Consider the following 27,656-nt stretch of genomic DNA (forward strand, 5'->3'; position numbering starts at 1 on the left):
AAAACATTATATCGAATTATACAACTATTTCACAGGAAAAATGGCTTGATTTTTTTCCAATCACCTAAGATTTTTAATACTTTTCCTCGGCCCAGTTACAGCCATTAGAATTTTCGAACAGTTCGTGGTAACGAACTGTAGTAAGGAGCGACCCGGCTCAATAGTAACCAAAACTCTAAAAAATTGAATTTTGATATCAATAGCTAAATCAAAAGAATCGCATTTTATTGCTGATTTTAAATATATAAGTTTCATCAAGTTTAGTCTTACCCATCAAAAGTTACGAGCCTGAGAAAATTTACCTTATTTAAGCAAATAGGGGGAAACACCCCCTAAAAGTACTAGAATCTTAACAAAAATGACACCATCAGATTCAGCGTATCAGAGAACCCTACTGTAGAAGTTTCAAGCTCCTATCTACAAAAATGTGGAATTTTGTATTTTTTGCCAGAAGACAAATCACGGGTGCGTGTTTATTTGTTTGTTTGTTTTTGTTTTGTTTTTTTCCCAGGGGTCATCGTATCGACCAAGTGATCCTAGAATGTCGCAAGAGGGCTCATTCTAACGGAAATGAAAAGTTCTAGTGCCCTTTTTAAGTAACCGAAAAAATTGGAGGGCATCTAGGCCCCCTCTCACGCTCATTTTTTTCCCAAAATCAACGGATCAAAATTTTGAGATAGCCAATTTGTTCAACATAGTCGAAAACCATAATAACTATGTCTTTGGGGATGACTTACTCCCCCAAAATCCCTGGGGGAGGGGCTGCAAGTTACAAACTTTGACCAGTGTTTACATATAGTAATGGTTATTGGGAAGTGTACAGACGTTTTCAGGGGAATTTATTTTGTTTGGGGGTGGGGCTGAGTAGAGGGGGCTATGTTGGAGGATCTTTCCTTGGAGGAATCTGTCATGGGGGAAGAAAAATTCAATGAAAAGGGCGCAGGATTTTCTAGCATTACTATAAGAAAACAATGAAAAATAAACATGAAAACGTTTTTTCAAATGAAAGGAAGGAGTAGCATTGAAACTTAAAATGAACAGAGATTACTACGCATATGAGGGGTTCTAAAAATACTTTAACATAAAGAGTGAGGTATTTAGGAGGAGATATATACCTCGCTCTTTATGCTAAAGTATTTTTAGTAATTTCAACTATTTATTCTACGGCCTTTCTGATTCAGGGGTCATTCTTAAAGAATTGGGACAAAACTTACGATTTAGTGTAAAGAGCGAGGTATTAGCGAGGGCACAAACCCCCTCGTATACATAATAAAAATATAAGATTATGAAAGTTTGTTACGTAAGTTAATTCTTAAGTTACGTATTTTTTTTAATAATAAAAACGTTCGTTAAAAATTAAAAGTTCTAGTTGCCTTTTTAAGTAACTGAAAAATTGGAGGGCAACTAGGCCTCCTTCTCCACCCCTTATTTCTCAAAATCGTCTGATCAAAACTAAGAGAAAGCCATTTAGCCAAAAAAAGAATTAATATACAAATTTCATTTTAATAATTTATGTGCGGAGAGCCAAAACCAAAAATGCATTATTTCAAAAACGTTCAGAAATTAAATAAAAAAAAACTAATTTTTTTAGCTGAAAGTAAGGAGCGACATTAAAACTTAAAATGAACAGAAATTACTCCGTGAATGAAATGGGTTGTCCCCTCCGCAATCCCTCGCTCTTTACGCTAAAGTTTGACTCTTTGCCACAATCCTACTTTTTAAAACAATTAAAAGCTTTAGCGTAAAGAGCGAGGGATTGTGGAAGGGACAACCCATTTCATATACGGAGTAATTTCTGTTCGTTTTAAGTTTTAATGTCGCTCCTTACTTTCAGCTAAAAAAATTAGTTTTTTATTTAATCAAACAGTTCGTGGTAACGAACTGTAGTAAGGAGCGACCCGGCTCAATAGTAACCAAAACTCTAAAAAATGGAATTTTGATACCAATAGCTACATCAAAAGAATCGCATTTTAATGCTGGTTTTAAATATATAAGTTTCATCAAGTTTAGTCTTACCCATCAAAAATTACGAGCCTGAGAAAATTTGTGCTATTTTAGAAAATAGGGGGAAACGCCCCCTAAAAGTCATAGAATCTTAACGAAAATCACACCATCAGATTCAGCGTATCAGAGAACCCTACTGTAGAAGTTTCGAGCTCCTATCTACAAAAATGTGGAATTTTGCATTTTTTGCCAGAAGGCAGATCACGGATGCGTGTTTATTTGTTTTTTTGTTTTTTTGTTTTTTTGTTTTTTTTTTCCCCAGGGGTGATCGTATCGACCCAGTTGTCCTAGAATGCTGCAAGAGGGCTCATTCTATCGGAAATGAAAAGTTCTAGTGCCCTTTTTAAGTGACCAAAAAAATTGGAGGGCACCTAGGCCCCCTCCCACGCTAATTATTTTCCCAAAGTCAACGGATCAAAATTCTGAGATAGCCATTTTATTCAACGTAGTCAAAAAACCTTATAACTATGTCTTTGGGGACGACTTACTCCCCCACAGTCCCCGTGGGAGGGGCAACAAGTTACAAACTTTGACCTGTGCTTATATATAGTAATGGTTATTGGGAAGTATACAGGCGTTTTCAGGAGGATTTTTTTGGTTTGGGGGAGGGGTTGAGAAGAGGGGAATATGCTGGGGGAACTTTCCTTCGAGAAGTTGTAATGGGAGAAGAAAATTTCCATGAAGGGAGAGCAGGATTTACTACCATTATTTAAAAAAAAACAATTAAAAAATAAAAGTGAAAAAGTTTTTTCAGCTGGAAGTAAGGAACAGCAATAAAACTTAAAACAAACAGAAATTATTACCCATATGAGGGGCTCACCTCCTTCTAATACCTCGCTCTTTACGCTAAAGTATTTTCGGTAATTTCAACTACTTATTCTACGGCTTTTGTGATTCAGGGGGTCATTCTTAATGAATTGGGATAAAATTTAAGCTTTAGTGTACAGAGCGAGGTACTGACGATGGGGCGAATCCCCTCATATATGTAATAAAAACATGAGAATACAAAAGTTCTTTACGTAAGCTAATTTATAAGTTACGTAAATCTTTTACCAATAAAAAGATTCGTAAAAAATTAAAAGTTCTAGTTGCCTTTATAATTAACCAAAAAATCGGGGGGCAACTAGGCTTCGTCCCCCGCTCTTTTTTTCTCAAAATCATTCGATCAAAGTTATGAAAAAGCCATTGAGCCAAAAAAAAAAAATATGCAAATTTCGTTTTGATTATTCCTCTGCGGAGAGCCAAAATCAAAACATGCATTGATTCAAAAACGTTCAGAAATTAAATAAAAAAAACAAGTTTTTTCAACTGAAAGTAAGGAGTGACATCAAAACTTAAAACGCACAGAAATTACTTCGTATATGAAAGAGGCTGCTTCCTCATCAACGCCCCGCTCTTTACGCTAAAGTTTTTTACTGTTTTAGAAAGAAGAATTGAGAGAAAGAGTCAAACTTTAGCGTAAAGAGTGGGGCGTTGATGAGGAAGCAGCCTCTTTCATATACGAAGTAATTTCTGTGCGTTTTAAGTTTTGATGTCACTCCTTACTTTCAGTTGAAAAAACTTGTTTTTTTTATTTAATCATTATTCAAGACCAAACTACTATTGGGCAAAAATAAGGTCTTTTGTATCGTATCTCCAATTATCTTTTAAAGGATTCTCAAATGAGCCCTCTCCCAGCATTATATGACCAATGGTTCGATATGATCACCCCCTGAGAATAAAAAAAAAGAAAAGGAGACACATGAGTGTTGTCCATTCAAAAGTAATTTTCTTGTTATTCAAAATGTGAGGCTGTAAATCTCCCGAACTAGGTTGTCGGCAATGATAATTCCAATATAGTAAGTAATTTTTTGATCCGACCCCATTTTTGATGAGTTTCCAGTTGTATTTTTAAATTTTCATAATTTTTGCTTTTGCAATAAATATTCATGACAAAATTAACCGAAATACTAGACGGTTGCTTTTTCTCAAAACCTGTTTATAAACTTACACTTCCTGTGTTACTGTTCTTTTGGTTACTTCCCGGAGATTGTTTTTTTTTCGAAAATTATTTTTTAGATCACATTACGAAAAAAAATTTTACTCGATTAGAAAAGCTGGGATAAACATAAATGGTCAAGAAACAGGACATTTCCCTGACTTTTCTTGCTAAGTTAAAAATCCAATCAGCTAGTATTACTCTCTCTCTCTCCTTCCTCTCTCAATATCTCTCTTTACCCCCTCTCTTCTTCCTCTCTCTCTGTCTCGCTCTCCCTCTCTCTTTCTTTCCCTCCTCTTTCTCTAGTGATAAATGAATTGAATGATCATTGACTGCATTAAGCGCACTATGAAAACATTACTGAGCCGGAAATGAAATATGATTAGAAGTTTTCACAAAGAATTTTGGTTATTATAAAATCGACATTATGCTGGTTTCCTCTTGGCTGAATCTCATAGCCGAGAAAATATTTCCAATAATAGAGTTTCCAATATTTTTCTGCACTTATTATAGCAGTTTCAGAGACGCTGTTTTGAAAGAGGGATGTATCAACGAATAAAATATAGTTTGCACGATAAAACTTAACGTAGTAACTGAGAAGAATTTTGGAGAAATATTTATATTTTTTATACCCATATTAAAGTGATAGACACAAGCTTTTGTACTCATCTATATCAATCTTTTAATTACTTAAATACAGCTTATGTGACGGTTTATCGCTGGGAGTCAGTGTCTCTCACTTTTTACCAAAGAATCCCACGTTAGCTAATCGCTTGAACGTGCACACTGGAGCTCCTGAAGTACATGCATATTAGTGGAATCAGCAAAAATAGATGTCAAGTGAGATTAACTATATCTTTCGTCTTAGAATCCAACTTGCTAATGAAGGCAAAAAACAAAATTAAAACAATCTCACATTTTAGAAACCCTAGCTGGATTGTAAAATAAACTGCTTTGTTGTTCTCCGGAACCAATTATAACTTGAAGCCCTTGAAGCTAGTACGGAAACCATATAAGTAAATCAGCCCCCAAAAGAAAAAAGAGAAATTACACACGGATTCCTTTCAATTTTACTTGATAGCTTTTTGTGTATCAACTGGAATCAAAGAGAATCATCAAAAAATCATGTAAAGTGAGACTAACTGTATCTTTCCTTCTTAAAATCCAACTTGTCAATAAAGCCAAAATACAAAGTTAGGATAATCCCACATTTTAGAAACCCCAGCTGGGTTGTAAAATAAACTGCTTTGTTATTCTCCGGAACCAATTACAAGTAGAAGCCATTCAAGCTAGTACAGAAATCGTTTATATAAAACAACCCCTAAAGAAAAACAAGAGCTAAGAGCTTATATGACACTTGTGACGAGGTCGGAAGAGCCAAGAGCTCATGTGGCATGAGCTCTAGCAAAATTCTAAGAATCAATAGATTGATTTAAAAGGAAATCAGAGGCTTAATGCCGGTCGGGATTTAAAATAAGAGCTCTGAGACACAAGGTCCTTCTAAATATCAAAATTCATTAAGATCCTATCACTCACTCGTATGTTAATAATACCTCATTTTTTCTAATTTAATCTCTCCTTTCAGCCTCCCAGATGGTCGAATCGGGGAAAACAACTTTATCAAGTCAATTAATCCAGGTCCATGACACACCTACCAATTTTCATCGTCCTAGCACATCCAGAAGCACCAAACTTGCCAAAGCACTGGACCCCTCTAACTCCCCCAAAGAGAGCGGATCCAGTCCAATTACGTCAATCACGTATCTACGACATTTGCTTATTCTACCCACCAAGTTTTATCCCGATCTCTTCACTCTAAGTGTTTTCCAAGATTTCTGGCTTCCCCCTCCAACTCCCCCAATGTCACCAGATCTAGTTATGATTTAAAATAAGAGCTCTGAGACATGAGTTCCTTCTAAATATCAAATTTCATTGAGATCTGGTCACCTGTTATTAAGTTAAAAATACCTCAACTTTTCTAATTTTTCCAAATCAACACCCCCCAACTCCTCCAAAGAGAGCAGATCCGTTCCAATTATGTCAATCACGTATCTAGAACTTATGCTTATTCTTCCGATCAATTTTCATTCAGATCTTTCCACTCTAAGTGTTTTCCAAGATTTCGCTATCCAAGATTTCTAATTTGGAGCATCCGATACATAAGATCTTTCTATATATCAAGTTTCATTAAGATCTGATTACCCATTCATAAGATAAAGATACCTCAATTTTCACGTTTCCCCCTCAAACTCCCCGCATTTCACTGGATCTGGTCGGGATTTAAAATAAGAGCTCTGAAGCACGAGATCCTTCTAAATATCAAATTACATTGAGATCCGATCACTACTTCGTAAGTTAAAAACACCTCATTTTTTCTAATTTTTCAGAATTAAAGACCCCCCCAACTCCCCCCAAAGAGAGCGGATCCGTTCTGTTTATGTCAATCACGTATCTAGTACTTGTGCTTTGTTGTTTCACCAAGTTTCGTCCGGATCCTCCACTCTAAGCGTTTTCCAAGATTTTAGGTTTCCTCCTCCAACTCCCCCCAATGCCACCGGATCCAGTCAGAACTTAAGATAAGAGCTCTGAGACACAATATCCTTCTAAATATCAAATTTCATTAAGATCCGATAACCCGTTCGTAAGCTAAAAACACCTCATTTTTTCATTTTTTTTCAAATTAGCCGTCCCTCCACCCCTCCCCCACAGATGGTCGAATCGAAGAAACGACTATTCCTAATTTAATCTGGTCTAGTCCCTTATACCCCTACCAAATATCATCATCCTAGCTTACCTGGAAGTGCCTAAACTAGCAAAACCGGGACAGACAGATAGACCGACCGGCAGACCGACAGAATTTGCGATCGCTATTTGTCACTTGGTTAATACCAAGTGCCATAAAAAAGAGAAATTACATTAGGATTTCCTTCAATATCACTTGTTATCTTTTTGCGTATTTACTTAAGTCGAAGTATTGAATATATTCTTTTTTAATTGCCAGTCTATTTTATTCACGAAAAAACCTCTCAAGATCATTCTGTGGCTTAAAATTCAACATCTATTTTTTAAATCCATATAGTTACTGCAAATTCTTCCATATCTAAATTGTTGTCAGTAAAAGGCTAAGTATGTGATATTTAAATGTATACTACTTTCTGGGAACGGTAAATTAATTACTTCAAAATCATCCGTTCTATTACATATTTTAAAAATTAATTCATTATTATCAGAAGTCTTAATATTTCAATCTAAAAAGTGGTCATCTTGACCTGTGCCATGACTAGGCTCCAGAATTAACTCGGATGGTTAAATATTTTTGAAATTTTGATAAACTCTACACAGTTTATAACCAAAAGACCCTCCAAATATCTTTTATTACCTGAAAGTGAATATTTTAAATGGTTTGGGTTATCCTTATTTATCATGTACTTATATTCTGGTGGCTTAAAAAAGGTCTGCTGCACATGGACTGGAATCACCACCCAAAGAAATTCCTATAATTCGTTTATACAAATTACTATTAAATCTTACAAAAGTAGGCAACACCAAACTTCCAGTAAATCAAATATCATGTCTAAACTGACATCTTGAACTCATATTACTATTAAAGAAGTTTGTCCATCTGGCTTTGTTTTAAGATAAGTGTCTATATTCAAAGAACTCGTGTTAGATACGAGGACGGATTTCTTAAGGGACTTTGAGACTTTTTCGAGACTTTGACTTTATCGAATATAAACACACCAATAAAAACAAAAACTCCAGGGACTGATCAATGATGCCTAGGGCCTAAACGTAGCCTTTATAACAGTTTTTAAATTTTTGAATACTAAATTAAGGAACAGACTTGTATACAGTGTCAGAAAATCAAAGAAATTTACTCTTTTAGCCAAAACTATTGCCAAAGAGTCGATTGCCTGTAATAAATTATCTACATTCCATTATTTAAATAAATTATCAAAAATTTTATTTCCAGAAACAATAGGTTTCAAAATTATGTCTAATTTCCTCGAAAATTAAAGGCAGGTATATAGCTGTAATTTGCTTGAAGAACTAGTATTGAATACCAAGGATATTATGACCCTACAATTACCTCCTGATATTTTAGGTTCTCTCCCCAAGAATAAATATTTAGAGGGATGCAGTTTTTCAGGGGTCATTATATCATTCTTGAAGCATTGTCACCTGGATTTTAAACTTAAATGTAAAGAAGGGACTAATAGCCTCCTTTGTATTTAAGGGAGTCTTATATCAAACCGTTGCAGTTAAAAACTGAAAGTAAATAGCAACTCTTGTCATATATTCTGATTAATATGGTTACAGCTAAGAAAAAGCAAAACCTTTAAAAATAAAAATATTAAAACTTATGCAGACAATATTGAACGTTATCGCTTAAATATATTTGAAAACCTGACTGTCATTGGTGCTACTAATTTATCTTTTGACAAATTTGGCTTGAATGCAAAATTAAGGAAGAAAGACAAGTTTATTCAATTGAAAGTAAGGAGCAACATTAAAACCTAAGACAATCACGAATTATACCGCACATGGTGGGGGTTGCCCTCTGCTAAATCTCGCGGTCATTACGCATAAGTATTTTAGTGCTTTAAAAAAGTTTCTTAATCCAAATCAACAGCACTTGTGTTTTCACAGTTATTCTTAAAGCATTGGGACAAAAAAGCCAGAAACTGTCGTATAGAGCGAGAGATTGAAGAGGATGCCCCTCTCACATACGGACTAATTTCTATTCATTTTAGGCTTTAATGTTGCTCCTTACTTTAAATTGAAAAAAGTATGTTCTTTATTTAGTTTCTAATCGTTTTTCAAATCCGGGTAATAGCTCACGCTCTCCCCTCCGTGGAATATTACCCCCATAAAATCCCCGCTTTCCAATAAGAAATACTACATGTAAAAAATGGTCAAATTTCATAGCCTATTGTACTTTCCCAAGGACTATGGGGTTACATACCATCCCTAGAGGCATTGTTATTGAGCTTTTTAACTATACTAGACCCAATAAATATTTCTAATTTTTACCCCATTTCTTTTGGAAAAAACAGGTATGAGAAGGAGACCAATTTGTCCTTAAATCTTTTTAGTCACTAAAATAAGGCACTAGCACTGTTAATTTCTGGTTTAATGATTCCTCAACCAATCTTGTAGGACCATTAGTTCGATGCGATCGCCCTGGGAAAACAACCTGCATCAGTGATCTGTCTTCGGGCAAAGATAAAATTCCACATTTCTGCCCCTCAACAGTATCTTGAAACTTCTACAGTAGAATTCTCTAATGTACAGAGTCTGATGGTGTGATTTTCATTAAGATTCCTTTACTTTTTAGTGTGTTAACCCTCTGAATCTGCAAATTTCGTAGCCTTGTAGCTTTTAATGAATAACATTAAACTTAACATATTTCATTTATTTAAAATCAGCATAAAAATCTGATCCTTTTGATGTATTATATGTTATGGAAATTCTTTTTTTTTAGTCACTCCCCATTTGCAGTTCGCTACCATGAACTGTTTACTACCCAGGTATAGCATGCGGTAATTTATTTGACCGTTGAACGGTCCGTCGAAGACGTATAATCATCTCTCAATACACCTTACGGTGAACGCCATTCCAAAATCAAATCACCCTTTCTTTTCTACAACGGTGGTTTTGGGCTTCCGCACAACCACACCAAGAGACCGGGTCCAATAGCCCCTTCAGCAGGAAATTGCTAGATAAGAGACATTTACTATTTTAGCAACTGATTATTGGTATCCCACTGGCTAGCACTTATAACTACTAAAATTAGCAGATACTTACCTGTTTTATTTGGCCCATCGTATAATAAACAAGGCCAGATCTTTTTGAACATCTAAAATGAAGTGTCAGTCCATTTGGAGTTTCGTTATCACAGAAGAACGAAGGGGACCTCATAAAAGGGTAAGATGGACGCAAGTACTCGTGGAGATTATCCAGTCCTGTAAAGGACAAAGCTCTGATTAACAAACATAAGGTAATTACACTGCTATTATGTTTAGAAACTTGATATTTATAAACTAATGCCGTGTTCCCATTTGGCGTTCCAAAGATACAATGTCAATGAATCAACCAATCCAAAACCACATTTATGTGTGTATTATTAAAAAAAAAGAACTTTCGAGTATTTTTTTTTTATTAACTAACCATTACGTCTGGGAAAGGTTAAACGGAAACACGACGTAACTGGGGTAAAAAAAAAATATCAAACAAAAAACAGCTGGTTTGTTAGAAGGGAAATCAATATTTTTTGGACACATTTGGAGCTTTTGGGACAAGAAGATGTAAGATGCAAAATGATGCCAGGAATGGAGATGTTTTAGAAAACAGGGGACACAATTGTGTCACAAGGGACACTCCTTTACAAAAACAATGAAAACTTGTGTTGACTAAAACGTGATAGTCTGCCAAATCTTCTTGATTCTGTCATCAGCTAAATATCTTAAATTACCTCAGGTTTGAGAAAAAAAAGCAGAATTATAATTGCAGGTCTGCTTTCAAATAAAACTATTGACTTATCCAACCAAGTTAAGATTATGAGCTGTTAGAACTATTTATTACTTGCAGTCTATAATTAGCTGAAATTATTGTCTGCTAGAAGTACTGGCGAGTTCGACGAAAATTATAAGTTATTTTTTGTTTAATTGATTTCTGGTGTTCTTGTGTTTATAGCCTCTTTTTTAGCTTTTACACTTTATCTTATCATATCTATCGGCATTATTTGGTGTTCCAAAACTGTTGGCATCCGACTGCAGTCAACAAAACTTATTTAGTAGAAATACTTTAGTAGATTTTGAATAATGTTTTGAAGTTAAGGTTCATCTGCTTATCCTGTGTTTTATATAATATATTCAGATTCCTTATACTTCTAATTTTACATACGGGTTATGATGTTCCGTGCAACTCCCCCCCCCCAACCAACCTTAATACTCAGGTAATCCCAAATTGTTTATTAAAAACGGGGGATCAGAAAATGTTGCGAGTTGTAAGTACTTTAGATTTTCAATTGCAAATCTAACTAAAGATAAGCAAATCGATAAGCAAACACCTCGCCCTAAGGCTCTGGTGATTTGTATCAACCTCAAAAGTCCTTATTACATGATGTTTGTACTTCCGATTTCAAATCAAACGAGCCCCATCTGAAATTTATAGGACCGCCCATTCCGCAAAAATCATATATCCTCTCATGGCATAACTTTCAACTCTATTCCCAGGGCGCTGGGGTGTTGCGTAACCATACAGGCATTATTACATGTTCTTTGGGCAATTTCAAACAAAATCGGTGTCTCATAATTTCAAAAAGATTCGTTTGGTGAAAAGAAGGGTTTTCGGGGAGGGGGAGGGCTAAATGCCTTCTATCACTTTTGACGCTTAAAAAGGAACAAGAACTTCCAATTTTCGAACAAATGAGTTTCTTCTAAAGTTAAACAACCATCCTTTCCATAAGAACCTTAAATGCTCAACGGCGTAAATTACAACCCTCACCCCCAGGCGCTGGTGGCTCTTATCAACACCAAAAGCCTTGTTATGTAATCTTTGGGCTATTTAGAATAAAATTAATGTCTCAAAATTTTTTATTCGATGTACTTCGGAAAAACACGACGTGTTGGGGGAGGGAAAAGCCTTATTACATGCTGTTACACCAACACCTAGTTGGTGGGGGCGCTTCACGCCCACCAAGCTCCCCCGCGCGCGTAAGTCGTTACGTGCCGTATTAGTTACGCGCCATTGTAGTCCTTTTTTCTTCTAGTTTTTTCCTTTTTTACTTTTCTTTTTTTTAGTTTCTTCTTTTTGTTAATTTGTTTTCTTTTTTAGTTTTTCTTCTTTTTTTAGTTTTATTTTTTTTAGTTTTTATCTTTTTTCTTTTTAGTTTTTTTATTTTTTTCCTTTTTTTATTTCTTTATTATTTCTTCTTTTTTTAGTTTTCTTTTTCTTCCTTATTTTTTAGTTTTTTCTCTTTTTTAGCTTTTTCTTTTTTTCTTTTTTTAGTTTTTCTTTTTTGTTTTTTTCTTTTTTAGTTTTTTCTGTGTTAGTTTTTTCTTTTTTTTAGTTTTTTCTTTTTTAGTTTTTTTCATTTTTAGTTTTTAGCTTTTTTATTTTTTAGATTTTTTTCTTTTTAGTTTTTTACCTTTTTTTAGTTTTTTTTTAATTTTTTTTTCTTTTTTAGTTTTTTTCTTTTTTTAGTTTTTAGCTTTTTTAGTTTTTTCAGTTTTTGTCTTTTTAGTTTTTTTTAGTTTTTTACCTTTTTTTATTTTTTTATTTTTTACTTTACTTTTTCTTTTTATTTTTCAGACGCCATATGCAAATCCTATATATATATATATATATATATATATATATATATATATATATATATATAATATATATATATATATATATATATATGGTACTACTACTACTACTAATAACTCACTGCAGCACCAAGCCGCCTGAGGCCAACACAGCCACGCACGCTCCTCCTCCAACCCAATCTATTTAAACCCTCCCTCTTTACACCCTCCCAGGAAGTTCCCATTTCCTTTAAATCTTTATTTATGACATCCTCCCAACCCAGACAAGGAAGACCTGCTTTCCGTGTAGCCCTAGACGGTTGGCCAAAAAGGACAATCTTCGGTAATCTGTCATCCTTCATCCGTAGAACGTGGCCTAGCCATCTCAACCTTTCTTTCATTATAGCCCCAGAAAGCGGGATTGAACCACACTTTTCGTAAAATCTACTGTTTGAAATACGGTCAGTCAGCCGGGTACCCAAAACAATCCGTAGGCAATTTCTCTGGAAAACATCTAGTAAATTTTCATCTGCTTTTCGGAGTGCCCATGCTTCAGAGCCATATTTGACCACTGTCATCACTGTAGCTTCCAATATTCTAATCTTGGTATGTAGACTTATCTTTCTATTCTTCCAAACTTTTTTTAACTGTGACAAAACACCCTGAGCTTTAGCTTTTCTACTTTTAACATCTTCACTGCTCCCACCATCTTTACTGATAATACTACCAAGGTAACTGAAGCTCCCAACCTGATCAATCTTTTCGTTACCTAATGTCACCTGTTCATCTTCACTTATTCCTAGCCTTAGTGACTTAGTCTTCTTAACATTAATTTTCAAGCCTATTTTAGCACCCTGAACTCGTAAAACCTCTAAAAATTCATTCATTTTGCTCACACTTTCATCTAATATGCTTAAATCATCAGCATTATCTAAGTCCAGGAGCGTTCTTCCTCCCCATTTGATTCCATGGTCTCCAATTGCCTTTCCTGTGCTCCTTAAGACGAAGTCCATCAAAATGATCCATATAAAGGGGGATAGAACACAACCCTGCTTAACTCCTGATTTAATACAAAACCAGTTGCTAACCTCATTTCCTACCTTAACCGCAGCAGTATTATTCTCGTACATAGCGCAAATCACTTTAATGTATCTTTCTGGTATACCATATAACGATAAGACCTTTGTTAACGCTGTTCTATCAACAGAATCGAAGGCTTGCTCATAATCGATAAAACTAAGGACAAAAGGTGTTTGGCAACGAAGGGACTTCTCAATTATTAACCTAAGAGTGAAAACATGGTCGACAAATCCTCTACCTTTTCTAAAACCGCATTGTTCTTCCCTTAAAACTTTGTCTACAGCATGTCTCAGTCTAAAAAGTATCATATTACTCAGTAATTTGCTACCTAGAGAGACCAGACTAATGCCTCGATAATTACGACACTCACTCTTGTCACCTTTCTTATACAGTGGTTTAATTAAGGTTTTCCTAAAATTATTGAGTACTTCCCCTTTTTCAAAAATCATGTTCATAATCTTCAGTAGCTTATTCCTAACCCCAGAGCCACCATATTTCAGAAACTCATTAATCATACTATCAACACCTGGGGCCTTATTATTGTTTAATCCTTTTAGTACTGTTGCTAATTCTTCCTCACTAAACAAATCTTCCTTCACATCCAAGGTATCACAAACTTTTTGATTTTCATCTATATCTTTTCCTGCAACTGTATCTCGGTTTAGCACATTCTCAAAATGTTCCACCCATCTTTCTTTAACTTTTTCCTTATCACTAATTGTGGCCCCGTTTCTATCTTTAACTGGGTCTAGTCCGGATTGGCTACTCTCTTTCAATTTATTAACATGCCAGTATAATATTTTACTATTATGCCGTCTAGGCGCATCTTCCAGATCCTCAGCAATTTTATCCATCGCCTCCACTTCACATCTCCTTAGTTCATATTTTAATTCTTTCTCCACTTTCTTTACATTCCTTTTGTTTTCATACGACCTATCACTCAGATAATTCTTATACAAACCCCTTATACTCTCTATTAAACCTAAAGCTTTTTCACTAATATTCCTAGTTTCAGTCTTAGCACTCTTCCCTAAGACACCATCAGCAACTTCACAAATTGTTTTTCCATTCATCCATCCATCCATTATTCCATCCACCTTCCATTCATCTTCCACTTTGTCAAATTTTAAACCCTCAAGTTTAGTACTCAACTGTTCCTGGAATTTTTTTCTCAAATTTTCATCCTGAAGTCTACCAACATCATAACTTTCCGGGAGGGAGTTACCCTTCCGAAATTTCAGCTTTAAATTAACCTTAGACACTACTAGATGGTGATCTTTACTTTTAACATCAATAACGGCACTCCTATACACCCAGGGGTATGATTTCTGTAATAAAATGTCTAAATAATTTATCCAAGAGGAATTTAATCAAACTTTTCTGGATTGTTAAGAATAATACAGCTCTTGATTATAATTTTAAAGTAATATGTGATACAATTTGCATTCTAACTAAAACGAAATTTATTTCAAAAATGAAAAAGTTCGATAAGATTAGTAATAAGGATAACAGATTATATTTACCTATTAACTTTACTTGTAAGCAGATTGAAGATATTAATTTACCAGAAATTTTAAATCAGCGGCATGTGAAACAGGCCCTTCCTAGTAATTTGAATTATAATGATAGTCCAGTTTTAACTTATAAATTTTCAAAAACTATTGGGCAAATTATTTTTATTTATAATTTATTACTTAAAAGATTATATAGTGATATAAATTGGAAACCGGTTTGTAATTGTAAGCAACTTGGCCCATTTGTAAATCCTACTTACAAACATGTTATAACAGGGGACTTGTCAATAATAAAGCAAGATGATCTTCAAATTATAATGAATAAAGGGGCTAATTTCCGTCTTTTTCATCATCTGAAACCATCGAGTGTTCTTGATGGCTTGGAAAATGATTTCGATTTATTTATTGATAAGTGGTGCAAGAAAGAGAATAAAAATAAAGAGAGTTTTCAAAGTTGGAAGAATTTAATTATTAGTAGAATAAGAAATAAAATATATTCTAACTTAAGAAATAGTAACACTAAATCATTATTTTATAATGCGAAGATTAAACAAGCAATTGCTAATCTAAAGAATGAATTTGTAATTGTGCCAGTGGATAAAGCTAAAAATAATTTTGCCATAATTTGTCAGAAGCTGTATTGTGATATCTTAAAAAGGGAGTTATGCACAACTAATGTTTACGAAAAGGTAAATATAGAGGATGAGAATTTAATTGAAAAGACTGAAGAAATACTTTTTAAAAATTTTAATATTAAAATAAATGGCAATGATAAAAAGTTCCCTATCCTATATTGGACTGTAAAATTTCATAAGAATCCCCCTAAACCACGGTTTATTGCTGGAGCAGCTAAATGTCCAACCCGCATTGCTGCTACTGACCTTTCTTTAATTTTAAAGGAAATTGTAAATAAACTTAAAACCTATTGTTCTGGTATTAAAAAATTTTCGAATTTTAATCCATATTGGAGTGTTAATAATTCACTGCAGGTGATAGATTCTTTAACAATGGTTTTAGCTAAAAGAATTGAATCTTTCGATTTTGCGACAATGTATACTAATTTATCACTTAATATAGTGTTTGATAATTTAAAAACTGTTATCAAGAAATCTTTTCCTCTTATCTAGTAAAAGGTTCTTAAAAATAGACATTTATAATAAAAAAGCTATATGGACAAATTGCTTTAATACTAAAGTTAACTTGAGATGTTACAGCTTGGATATGATTTTTGAGTTATTGGAATTTGTTTTATACAATACTTATATAAGATTTGGGGGTGATTTGTACAAGCAAATCGTGGGAATTCCCTGGGGGGAATGCCAGCCCATTTATAGCTGACTTGTTTTTAAGTCAACTAGAATATAAATTTATGATGGATAAGAATAATCCAATTAATTTAAAACATGCTTTGTCAAATAATAAAAGATATTTAGATGATATTTTGGTCTTAAATTGTAAGGATTTCATTGATATTTCTAAAAATATATATCAATCAGAGCTTATTCTTGAGCCTAGTCATGGCGCTGGTCATGAAGATCATTTCTTAGATTTAAATATTAATATTTGTGATAATAATAAATTAAGTTTTAAAATGTATAATAAAACGAATGATTTTGATTTTAAAGTGATTAGTTTCCCATTCCCTGAAAGTAATATACACTCAAATATCACATATTCAGCGTTTTTCTCACAGTTACTTCGTTATGCAAGGATTTGTAGTAATTATATTGATTTTAAAAATAGATGTAAAATCTTAAGCCAAAAATTAATATCAAGAGGTTTTTCTGCAAATAAATTAACTTGGCAATTTGAAAAATTTAGTTTTCATTATAACGAACTTTTAAATAAATATCAAAAGAATTATCTAGAAATACTTAAAGAAATTTTCAATTAATTTCGGAGGTTCGACAAATGCTGTCGCAGTGCCATTTATTTTGAATTGTGTTTCTAATTGAGCGGATTTTCTTAAAAATTAGCCACATGGTAAAGATGAATTCTATAATTGTTTAGTTCATTCAGGTTTTTTGCAATGTGTTAATATTTGTGATTTGGCAAAATTTATAATATTTAGTTTACCTATTGTTGCTAAAGGGAGGGATATATTAACAGGATAAGCTTGTTTTGGTTTTACTTGGTTGTTTTACATTTGCTGTTTTTTTTTCTTTCATAGGCATATATTTTGGAGGTGATACCTGACGCGGGGATGCCATGGATATTCTGTGGTAGCCACAACACTGTGCTGGGTAGAGAATTTAGAGTGGCGAAACCCTATATAGGCCAGTGTATTCTCCTGATGAGCCCTTATGTTGGGTGTTGCCTCTGAATTATTTGTCTATATTATTTTTTCTATTTTTTGGTAAATGACGACTTATACTTATTGACGACATGACTGCCTGTCCATGGATTATTCTTTATGGTTGATTGTGTGTGGCTATGCTGTTTGACCTATGTGATTGTATGGATGAGTAGGGTTAAGGCCTCATTCAAGTGCTGGTCTATATTAATCTCTAATTTAGGAAAACAGTCTTCCTTTTCTTCTGCCTCTTTTTTTTGTGTTTGTGCTGTTGCATTGGTGATTTCTCTTTTCATGATATATATGGACTATTTTGAATAAAATGCGGTCTCAAAATTTCTATTAATTAATATGACGTGTGTCTGTGTGAGGAGGGAGGGGGGTTAGCGCCCAACGATCACTTTGAATCTTAAAAAAGACACTACAGCTTCTGATTAACAATCAAATGAAACCCCTCCAAAGTTCATATAGCCATACTTTCTATAAAAACCTTATATACCCCGAGGTCATAGCTTATAACCCTTGCCTTGAGGGCTGGGGGGATTTGCGATCCTTAAAGACATAATTTTCGGACCTTTCAATTATGTTGAGCGTAATGGCTATCTAAAAGTTTTGATTGGAAGTGTTTGGGGAAATTATGGGCGTGGGGGAATTTGTCCTCCAATCCCTTTCGACTAACAAAAAGGGCACTAGTCCTCTCAATTTCCAATCGAATGAGCCCTTTTTGAAGATACTACGACAATTTTTTTTTTATAAGAACCTTATTACCATAAGGGTATAATTTACAACCCTTGTCCTAAGTGTTGGGGAGAGGGGTTGTCATCTTCAAAGACATAATCTTTAGAACTTTCAATTACATTGAACAAAATGGCTATATCAAGGTTTTGATCGGAACTATTTGAGGAAATGAAGAGCGTGGGGGGCATTCGCCCTCCGATTACTTTCGACCATTAAAAGGGGCACAAGCCCTATCAATTTCCAATTGAATCAGCCATTTTTGAAGTTTCTACGATAACGCTTTATAGTAAAACCTTATATGTCCCTAGGGCATAACTTACAACCTTTGCCCTGAGGGCTCCGGGGGTGGCGTTGTCATCCTCAAAGACATAATTTCCGGACCTTTCAACTACGTTGAACAATAGAGCTATCTCAAAATTTTGATGGATGTGTTTGGGCAAATGTTTGGCGTGGGAGGGGGGTTAGTTGCCCTCCAATCGCTTTTGACTATTAAAAAGAGAACTAGCCCTTTCAATATCCAATCAAAATGAGCCCATTTTGAAGTTTCTACGACAACACTTTCGATACGAAGTGTCCTGGTCTAGACCAACAAAAAGAAATAATACATTGCGACAACATCGTTCTTTACCTAGGTAGTGCTTTTGCGCTCCTTATAATTCCTATAAATGCTTTCGCGATGGACTTCTACTATTAACAGGGATTTAAATAAAAAATATCATCCCTGAAAAAATAGCCACTATTATGGTGTCAGTATTGACTGCAAGGTTTTCTTTAAACGAGGGTTTAATTGCACATGGGTTGAGTTGCATGAGGGTTTAGTTAAATGGGGTTGGGTTGCAAGGGGGCTCAGTTGAACGACGGTTGAGTTGCAAAAGGGTTCAGTTAAACGAGAATGAGTTGTACGAGGGTTCAGTTTTACAGAGTTTAGTCACACAGGATTCAGTTGAACGAGGATTCATTTGCACATGGGTTGAGTTTAATGAGAGTTCATTTGAATGCGGTTGAGTTGCAGGAGGGTTTAGTTGCACGAGGGGTCGGTTACCCGAAGGTTGTGCTGCATAGTGGCTTGAGTTTAATGAGGGTTCAGTTGCAACTGGGGCCAGAAGAAAGAGGGTTTATATGCACGAGTTCAGTTGCACGGGGCTCAGTTACATGAGGGCTCAGTTGCAAGGCAACCCTGAGGAAACCTTCTCTGGGATAAAGCTGTAAATATGTGGCTATGGGCATCTAAGAATAGACAAATGGGTTAAATACCTTAGGAAAAAATTATTCAAAATGAGTAAAAGCAAAAAAAAATCCATAGCACGAAGTTGAAAGCCTTAGCCAATACTATAACAAATCTGTATCCAAAACAAAAGGAACATTGGCTGAAAGCTATAATAAGAAGATCAGTGCCACCGGTTTGGACTACGATGAAGTCTATTGTCGTTTCTTTACTTCTTTTTTCTACACCAAACGAAAACTTTGTCATGACAGTTTTTGTATCTTTTTAACACTTCAAGTCCGTCATGTCATTTCATCATTCACTGAAAACTTTGCTCAATTTGTCGCCGTCTTGAAATTTTATATCTCCCTGATCACTTTTAATCTGAAAAAGGGCACCTGAGATTCAGCCAATCCAATGAGTCCGCTCCGAAGTATATAAGACCACCCTTTCGATGCCCCCGGACATAGCTCAAAGCATTTGTCCTGAGAGCTGTGGGGGGTGTCTTGCCCAAAGGCTTAATTTTCATACCCTTCAACTACAATGAATAAAGTTGTTATCTCCGAATTTTGATTGGATGTATTTGGGGAAATGATGACCACGGGGGAGGGGGGGCTGGTTGCTCTAAAATCCCTTTTGACTTTTAACAAGGGCACTATGACTTCCATTTTCAAATCAAATTAGCCCCATTTGACGTTTATACGACAATCTTCCATAAAAACCTTACATGCCCTCTGGGCGTGACTTACAATCCTATCCCCAGGGCACTGGAGGGTTGTGTCAGCTCAAGAGGCATTGTTGTGTATTCTTCAGACTATTTTGAGCAAAATCACTACCTCACTATTTTAGTCAGATTCGTTTGGTGAAGACGGGTAGTCGGGGGGGAGGGGTAGCTGCCCTCAATTTTGAATCTTAAAAGGGAACTATAAGTTTCATTTTCAACCAAATAAGCTTCCTCAAAAGTATATAAAACCATCTCTTCCATAACAACCTTAACTGTCCCTGGGGCGTAATTTAAAACCCTTGCCTTGGGCTCTGTGGCTTGGTTTCAACCCTGAAAGCCTTGTTATATGATACTAGCTGTTACACCAACACCTACACCTTACACCAACACCTATTTGGTGGGGGCGCAAGGAAAATTTAGATTTGCGGGTTGTGAGTTATGCCCCTGGGTTATTAAGGTTCTTACAGAAGTTATGGTTGTATAAACTTTAGAGGTGGCTCATTGGGCTGAAATAGAAAATTCTAGTTATCTTTTAAGAGTCAATAGTGATAGAAGTCAAATAGCCTTTCGACAACCTACTTGTCAAAATAAGGGGGCAAATAGCCCCCCCCCCCAACTACCTCTCTTTTCACAAAATATATCTGGTTGAAATTTTGCGATGGTGATTTTGTTAAAATAGTCCAAAGAACATATAACAATGCCTCCAATGTTTTCATAACCCCTCAGAGACCTAGGGCAAGGGCTTTAAGCTATACCCCGGGGGCATATAAGGTTTTCTATGAAATGTGTGGCCGTAGTAAATTCAGATGGGTCTCATTTGATTTTAAATTGGAAGTTATAATGCTCTTTTTAAGAGCCAAGGTGACTTCAGATATACCATCACCCCCCCACCAGCCCCATCATTTTCCATAACAAACGTCCAAACAAAATTTTTAGACATCAATTTATACAGTATTGTTGAAAGGTTTATTAATTATGCGTTTGGGGATTTCAACCCCCCACCAAGGCCTCAGGGCAAGGGCTGCAAGCTATGCAATTTGTTCATTGTTTACATATAGTACATGTTATTGCAAAAAGGCATATATGTTTCACTTCTACTTACCCAAAATACGATGGGAACTAACATGAGTATTTCAGGGAATTTTGAGGGGAGTGTTGAACTAAATCATAACACGTTATGTGCATATGGGTTGTCAAAAGGGTGTAACTCAGGAATGACTGAGTATATTAATTTGATATTTTCAGGAAATGATAAGGGAGATAATTAATTGACCAAAAAGGCAAAATTTGCACGCTAATGCTAATAAAACTACTGCAGCTTCTACTGCTGCCACGATTACTATTACTACTACAACTACTATCACTAAAAGTACTGTTTCTACAGCGAGTACTACTATGGCCGAGGATATTGGAAAGAATATCTGAGGAAACGTCGAGGGGGGAGTCGAACTAAATCAAAACATGTCATTTGTATACGGATTGCTAATACCGCAAATCAGCAATATTTTTGGAACGGCTTGTCATATCATGGGGAAACTTCAGGGACATCATGAGTGGGATATTCAGTGGACCAAAAGGCAAAATGTGCCTCTTACTACTGCTATTAATACTGCTGCTACTACTGTTACTCCTAACAGCTATCCACTATTATTGCAACTACTTATCCTACTACTACCTCTACTACTACGAAACTAGTACAATTAAGGTTACATGTATTGTGAAAATTTGAGAGAATATTGAGGGCATAAAAAACTAAATCAAAACACACTATGCGTAGATTGTCAAAAGGGCGTATCTCAAGCTTTGATTGGATATTAAGTTGAAACTTTCGGAAAATAATTAAAGGGGAAGATCGATTGACAAAAATTTAATATATGCATGTCGCTGCTAACACTAATACCACTGCTACTTTTCCGCATGCTACTACTGTTACTAAACTACTCCACCTACTACTTCAATTACAACTACTTGTAAGGCTTAGAGTACTAATGTGAAAAGGGCGTCAAAAGGGTGTCAGAGGCGCACATCAACAATATTTTTAGAACGGCTTAACGTGTCAAGGTGAAACTTCCGGGGCATCATGAAAGCGATGTAAAACTGACCAAAAGCCAATATGCACATGCTACTACCACAACTAATGCTGCTACTACTACTGCTATTACTACTGCTACTACTTCTACTAGTATAACACTCATAATGCAACTATTTCAACTACCATCAAAACTACTGTGAAAATAGTACTATTAAGGTACTCTCAATATAAGTACTATTTTAATTTGAGAGAATATTACTGGCAAATTTGAACTAGCAAAACACGCTATGTGTATTTCTACTACTACTACTAATAACTCATTGCAGCACCAAGCCTCCTGAGGCCAACACAGCTACGCACACTCCTCCTTCAACCTAATCTATTCAAGGCATCTCTCTTTACACCCTCCCAGGAAGTTCCCATTTCCATTAAATCTTTATTTATGACATCCCCCCAACCCAGACGAGGACGGCCTGCTTTCCGTGTAGCCCCAGACGGTCAGCCAAAAAGGACGAATTTTGGCAATCTGTAATCCTTCATCCGCAGAACGTGGCCTAGCCATCTCAACCTTTCTTTCATTATAGCCCTAGAAAGCGGGATTAAACCACATTTTTAGTACAACCTACTGTTTGAAATACGGTCAGTCAGCCGGGTACACAGAACAATCCGTAGGCAATTTCTCTGGAAAATATCTAGTAAATTTTTGTCTGCTTTTCAGAGCGCCCATGCTTCAGAGCCATATTTGAGCACTGTCATCACTGTAGCTTCCAATATTCTAACCTTGGTTTGCAGACTTGTCTTTAACTGTGAAAAAACACCTTGAGCCTTGGCTATTCTACCTTTAACATCTTCACTGCTCCCACCGTCTTTATCAATAATACTACCCAGGTAAGTGAAGTTGCCAACCTGACCAATCTTTTCGTCACCCAACGTCACCTTTTCATCTTCACTTATTCTTAGCCTTTGTGACTTAGTCTTCTTAACATTAATTTTCAAGGAAATTCTAGCACCCTGAACTCGCAAAATCTCTAAAAATTCATTCATTTTGCTCACACTTTCATCTAATATGGTTAAATCATCATCATAATCTAAGTCCAGGAGCGTTTTTCCTCCCCATTTGATTCCGTGGTCTCCAATTGCCTTTCCTGTGCTCCTTAACACGAAGTCCATCAAAATGATCCATATAAATGGGGATAGAACACAACCCTGCTCAACTCCTGATATAATACAAAACCAGTTGCAAACCTCATCTCCTACCTTAACCGCAGCAGTATTATTCTCATACATAGCGCAAATCACTTTAATGTAATGTTTCTGGTATACCATATAAGGATAACACCTTTGCTAACGCTTTTCTATCAGCAGAACCGAAAGCTTGCTCATAATCGATAAAACTGAGGACCAAAGGTGTTTGACAACGAAGGGACTTCTCAATTATTGACCTAAGAGTGAAAACTTGGTCGACACATCCTCTACCTTTTCTAAAACCGCACTGTTCTTCTCTTAAAACTTTGTCTACAGCATCTCTCAGTCTAAAAAGTATCATATTACTAAGTAATTTGCCACCTACAGAGACCAGACTAATGCCTCGAAAATTACGACACTCACTCTTGTCACCTTTCTTGTACAGTGGTTTAATTAAGTTTTTCATAAAACCATTAGGTACTTCCCCTTTTTCAAAAATCATATTCATAATCTTCAGTAGCTTATTCCTAACCTCAGATCCACCATATTTAAGAAACTCATTTATCACAAAATCAGCACCTGAAGCCTTATTACTTCTCAATCCTTTTAGTACTGTCGCTAATTCTTCCTCACAAAACGCACTCCTATACACCCTAGTATCTTGTGTTGATCCTGCTAGTCTTCGGTTTACGATAACATAATCATTAAGGTTTGCGGTCTTACCATCACGTGAATACCATGTCAACTTATGGGCCATTTTGTGACCAAACACTGCATTGGTTATAACTAGGTTGTTATACCTACAAAATTGCAAAAGTCTATAGCCATTGCTGTTTTCTTTTCCTACACCAAATTTACCTAAGCTAGGATACCATCTATCCATATTTCTATTAGCCTGGGCGTTAAAATCTCCTAGCAAAACACCACATTTTTACCTGGTAACCTGTCTATTTGCTCCTGTAACTGTAAGTAAAATTCATCTGAGTCACTAGTACCTTCGTCAGTTGGTTCAACAGGGTAACTGATACCCTGGACTTTTTAGTCATAAAATGAGCAATTAGTATTCTATTATTAATACCCTCCCAGCCTAAACAAGACTTAGCAGCTTCCTTATTCATCATGAGCCCTACTCTCTGTCTATGTACCCCATCCTTCCTGCCTGAGAAAACAAATTCTATGTCACCTAATTTCATGCTTCCTACCTCTGGGATATGAGTTTTTGAAACTCCTAATAAATCCAGTTCAAACCGTCTGAATTCGTCAGTCAAAATGTGGATGCAATAGTCATTTTTTAACGTCGTAACATTCCAAGTTCCAATTTTCATGTTCTTTAAATCATTGAAATTATTTTGGCCTCAGGAAAAGCAATGATCCTGGATACCAGTGCAGGACGGGGACCAACATATCTTCTCAAGTCTACACTGAAGCGCTTAATACGGCTTAGAACAGGACAGCAAGAAGTCCCTGGAACCTCCAGTAAGTTAATGGCTTTGTGCAATCCTGGGCTCATCTTGTTCACAACACGGTTTTCAGCACTTGGCGATGCTCTTCTATCAACAAGAGTCGAAATCCTGCACAAACAGTCTTAAGAAAAATTAGCTAGGAAGAGGTTTTTCAGCCCGAAAACACCCATCAAAACAAACCAAGCCAAGAAAAAAATCCAATAATCAAAATCCCGTGCGAGTGCTGTGCTGTTTACTAGGCTATAATTTCCTCAAAGGGCGCCACTCTTCAAGTGGTAAAAGTTGACGTTAAGTTTCCCAGTCTTGCAGGTACCCCGAAAGGGTCGAAGCAGCCCTTTACAGAGGCCGTTGTCCATAGATCCGGATCTTGACCCCTACCGCAGTTATCCTCCTATAGAGGATCCTCCCACGATAGTGTTCTGCATCACCATGCAATTTAACCCATTGCTGGAAGAAGGTTTGTAACTCATGGGACGTGTGGACACGCCAGTGGGCCCTGTTGAGTGTACATTTGAGAGGCCTACTTCCTCCTCCACCTGTATTTATGGCCCCAGGAGAGGGTGCTCCAGTTTCTATTATGGACTCCCAGGGACAAGGTCCTTCTTGGTCTGTGCCTCCTTTGGAGGTACTCTACATATCTGTAGGGCATTCCCCTATCTATTGCTCTCTACCAAAACCTACCATGATTATCTAATAATTAACTAACTAATGCAGCTGATAAATAGTTGCAGTAAATTACAACTTTACTTTTAATTTAGACTGTAAAGTAATGGATAAAGATAACACATACCAGCTCTGTTGTGCTCTGTCAAGACCTAGCATGCAAACTAATCATTAAATAACTAATGCAACTAATTAATAGTGCTTAATGCCAGATTTGCCTCTCACTCAATCGGACTATCTGTCTTGGCTTTTTCCACAATTAGCCATGGCTTCATGCCCACAACTATTTGATTTTAATTCAAAAAAGTTATTTTTCTTGTTGTTCAGACCAGGGGACTGAAAGTTTCCTATATAAAGTTGTCAGCAATGGCAATTCAAATGCTGTAATTTTTTTTCGATCCAACGCCAGTTCCACGAGTTTTCGGGCTATTTTTTGGAGACTCCCATAAATTAGTTTTCAGAATAAAATTTTACCATTAACACGATCGAGAGAATAGCTACACATTTTTGAATCAGCAACAAATGATAATTTTTTCTCATCACCCGGTTTTTTAAAAACGCATTTTTTTTCAATTTTTAGTTACTATGAGTCGTAGTTCGCTGCTTACTAGGTTACAAGTATCACTGCAACTATGATTTTGGAAATTTTCAACTTTCGGAACTATTTATTTTTTAAATTAATATGTGATAAAATATACGGTGTTGTATTTAAGTGCTGTTCTGTCAATGAACCCTTATTTGGTGCCCGTAAAGACTTAACCCACTAACTGAGCCCCTAGGTATCATGTAAATTGTCTCTAATCATTAATTCATTATCTGATCATTAATCTAATCAATGATTCTTGTAACGTTCTAACTCATTTCAATCAATCAGCTCAAGATTTCTGTTCCCAAACTGCTTCTCATGCTGCCAGGAATATTTGCTTAGGTCAGAAGAGAAGTATCGCTCATTTTTGTGGATAGTGAAGTCCTCCCTTCAGAAAAGTGTAGACGGTCTGCTATTATATTTTCCTTTTGTTACTATTAAAGCTTATTCCAATAGGCAGCGCATAGAACACCCTAAAAAAAGCTCACTCTCTATAGAGCTCACACGATGGCTCAAATTCAGTGGAGAAGACGATGATGGAGGTGAGGGCGTTTGTCACTATCCATGATGAAAATGACTTTTAAGAGGTCCTTTCTAGGAGCTCCAAAGAAAGAAAAAAAAATCTCCCCAATCAAAAAGAATTCCCCTCCCCTTGCATCAGCTCATCCATTAAATAATATTGGAATACAAATTAACAAATTATACTTAAAAATTTCTCCTGGTAACCCCTTTGAGAAAATAAGGCAACTCTAATAAGGGTTGTAATTTTCAAATTGCTAAAATCAAAGTTTTTTTTATACATTAACCATCATGGACCTTCGCTAATAGCTCTCCAAGATTATAAATCATCAGAGATACTACTCATCTTAAAAACCCTTCTTTCCGTTCAAATAAATTTTGCTCTATAGACCCCAAACCACTACCCAACTCAAATAGTTGTATATAACATCCCTCCAGATTGTTAAAATAGCATATCTGAAGTATTGATTTGTGTATTAAGTTGGAGTCCCAGAAAATAATTAAAGGAGAATATCAATTGACCAAAAGGCGATATTGGCACACTACTACTAACACTACTGCTGCTGCAACATTTATTAGTTCTACTACTACAACTATTACTATTGCTCCCATTACTAATTCTATCGCAACTACTTGTAAGGTTAAGAGCATTAAGACGAAAATTTCAAGAAATATGTGAATATACAGGATATCAAAAGAGCAAATTGACAATATCATAGCAATGACTCATTGTATTAGCTTAAGAAGTTATACTATTGCTGTTACAGCTATTACGACTATACCTAAGGGTATGAGGATGAAATTTTCGAAGAATATTTCTGAAAATTTCTGTCATATGGACTACAACCTGCTATCCTTATGCAAGTTGTCAAAAGGGCATATGAGCAATATCTTAGGAACAGGTTCAGGCGTGAAATAAAAACTTACAACGCTTGCTGTGTATGGGGAATGTTGAAACAACCAAAAGTCAATATTTTCTTCATAATACTACTCGTTCTACTCCTACAACTACTGCTACTCCTACTACTATAATTACTGCTACTACCACTACTGCTACTAAAGCCAAGATTGCTACTGTTAATTCTACTCCTAATGCTTCTACTATAACTGCTGGTGGTACTACTACTACTAATCAACCTAAGGGTATTATGTTGAAAATTTTGGGCCATATTTTAACTGTATTGAAATAAATCAAAACACACTATGCCTACACAGGTTGTCAAGAGAACAAATCAGCAATGCTTCATGACCGTTCGATAGTATTAAGTTAGAAATTTTATCGTGTGTTGAAAGGGATGTTGAAAAAAAGGTGCTATGTGGGTACTGCTACTAATACTACTGCTACCACTACAACTATTGCTACTACACAAGCTACGGAT

General features: G+C 35.7%; 1 protein-coding gene across 2 annotated transcripts in view; it reads right to left on the reverse strand.

The window, feature by feature from the left end:
- The window catches only part of LOC136041597 (soluble guanylate cyclase 88E-like), a 129,948-nt gene that overhangs the window by 83,839 nt on the left and 18,453 nt on the right, over positions 1-27,656 (reverse strand). For both annotated transcript variants that reach the window (XM_065726305.1, XM_065726313.1), the window contains one exon: positions 9,791-9,948. In XM_065726305.1, the coding sequence (XP_065582377.1) occupies positions 9,791-9,948 (158 nt within the window). The remainder of the gene's footprint in view (positions 1-9,790; positions 9,949-27,656) is intronic.

This window comes from Artemia franciscana, chromosome 2 (assembly GCF_032884065.1).
Source record: "Artemia franciscana chromosome 2, ASM3288406v1, whole genome shotgun sequence".
NCBI classification, from domain to species: Eukaryota; Metazoa; Arthropoda; class Branchiopoda; order Anostraca; family Artemiidae; genus Artemia; species Artemia franciscana.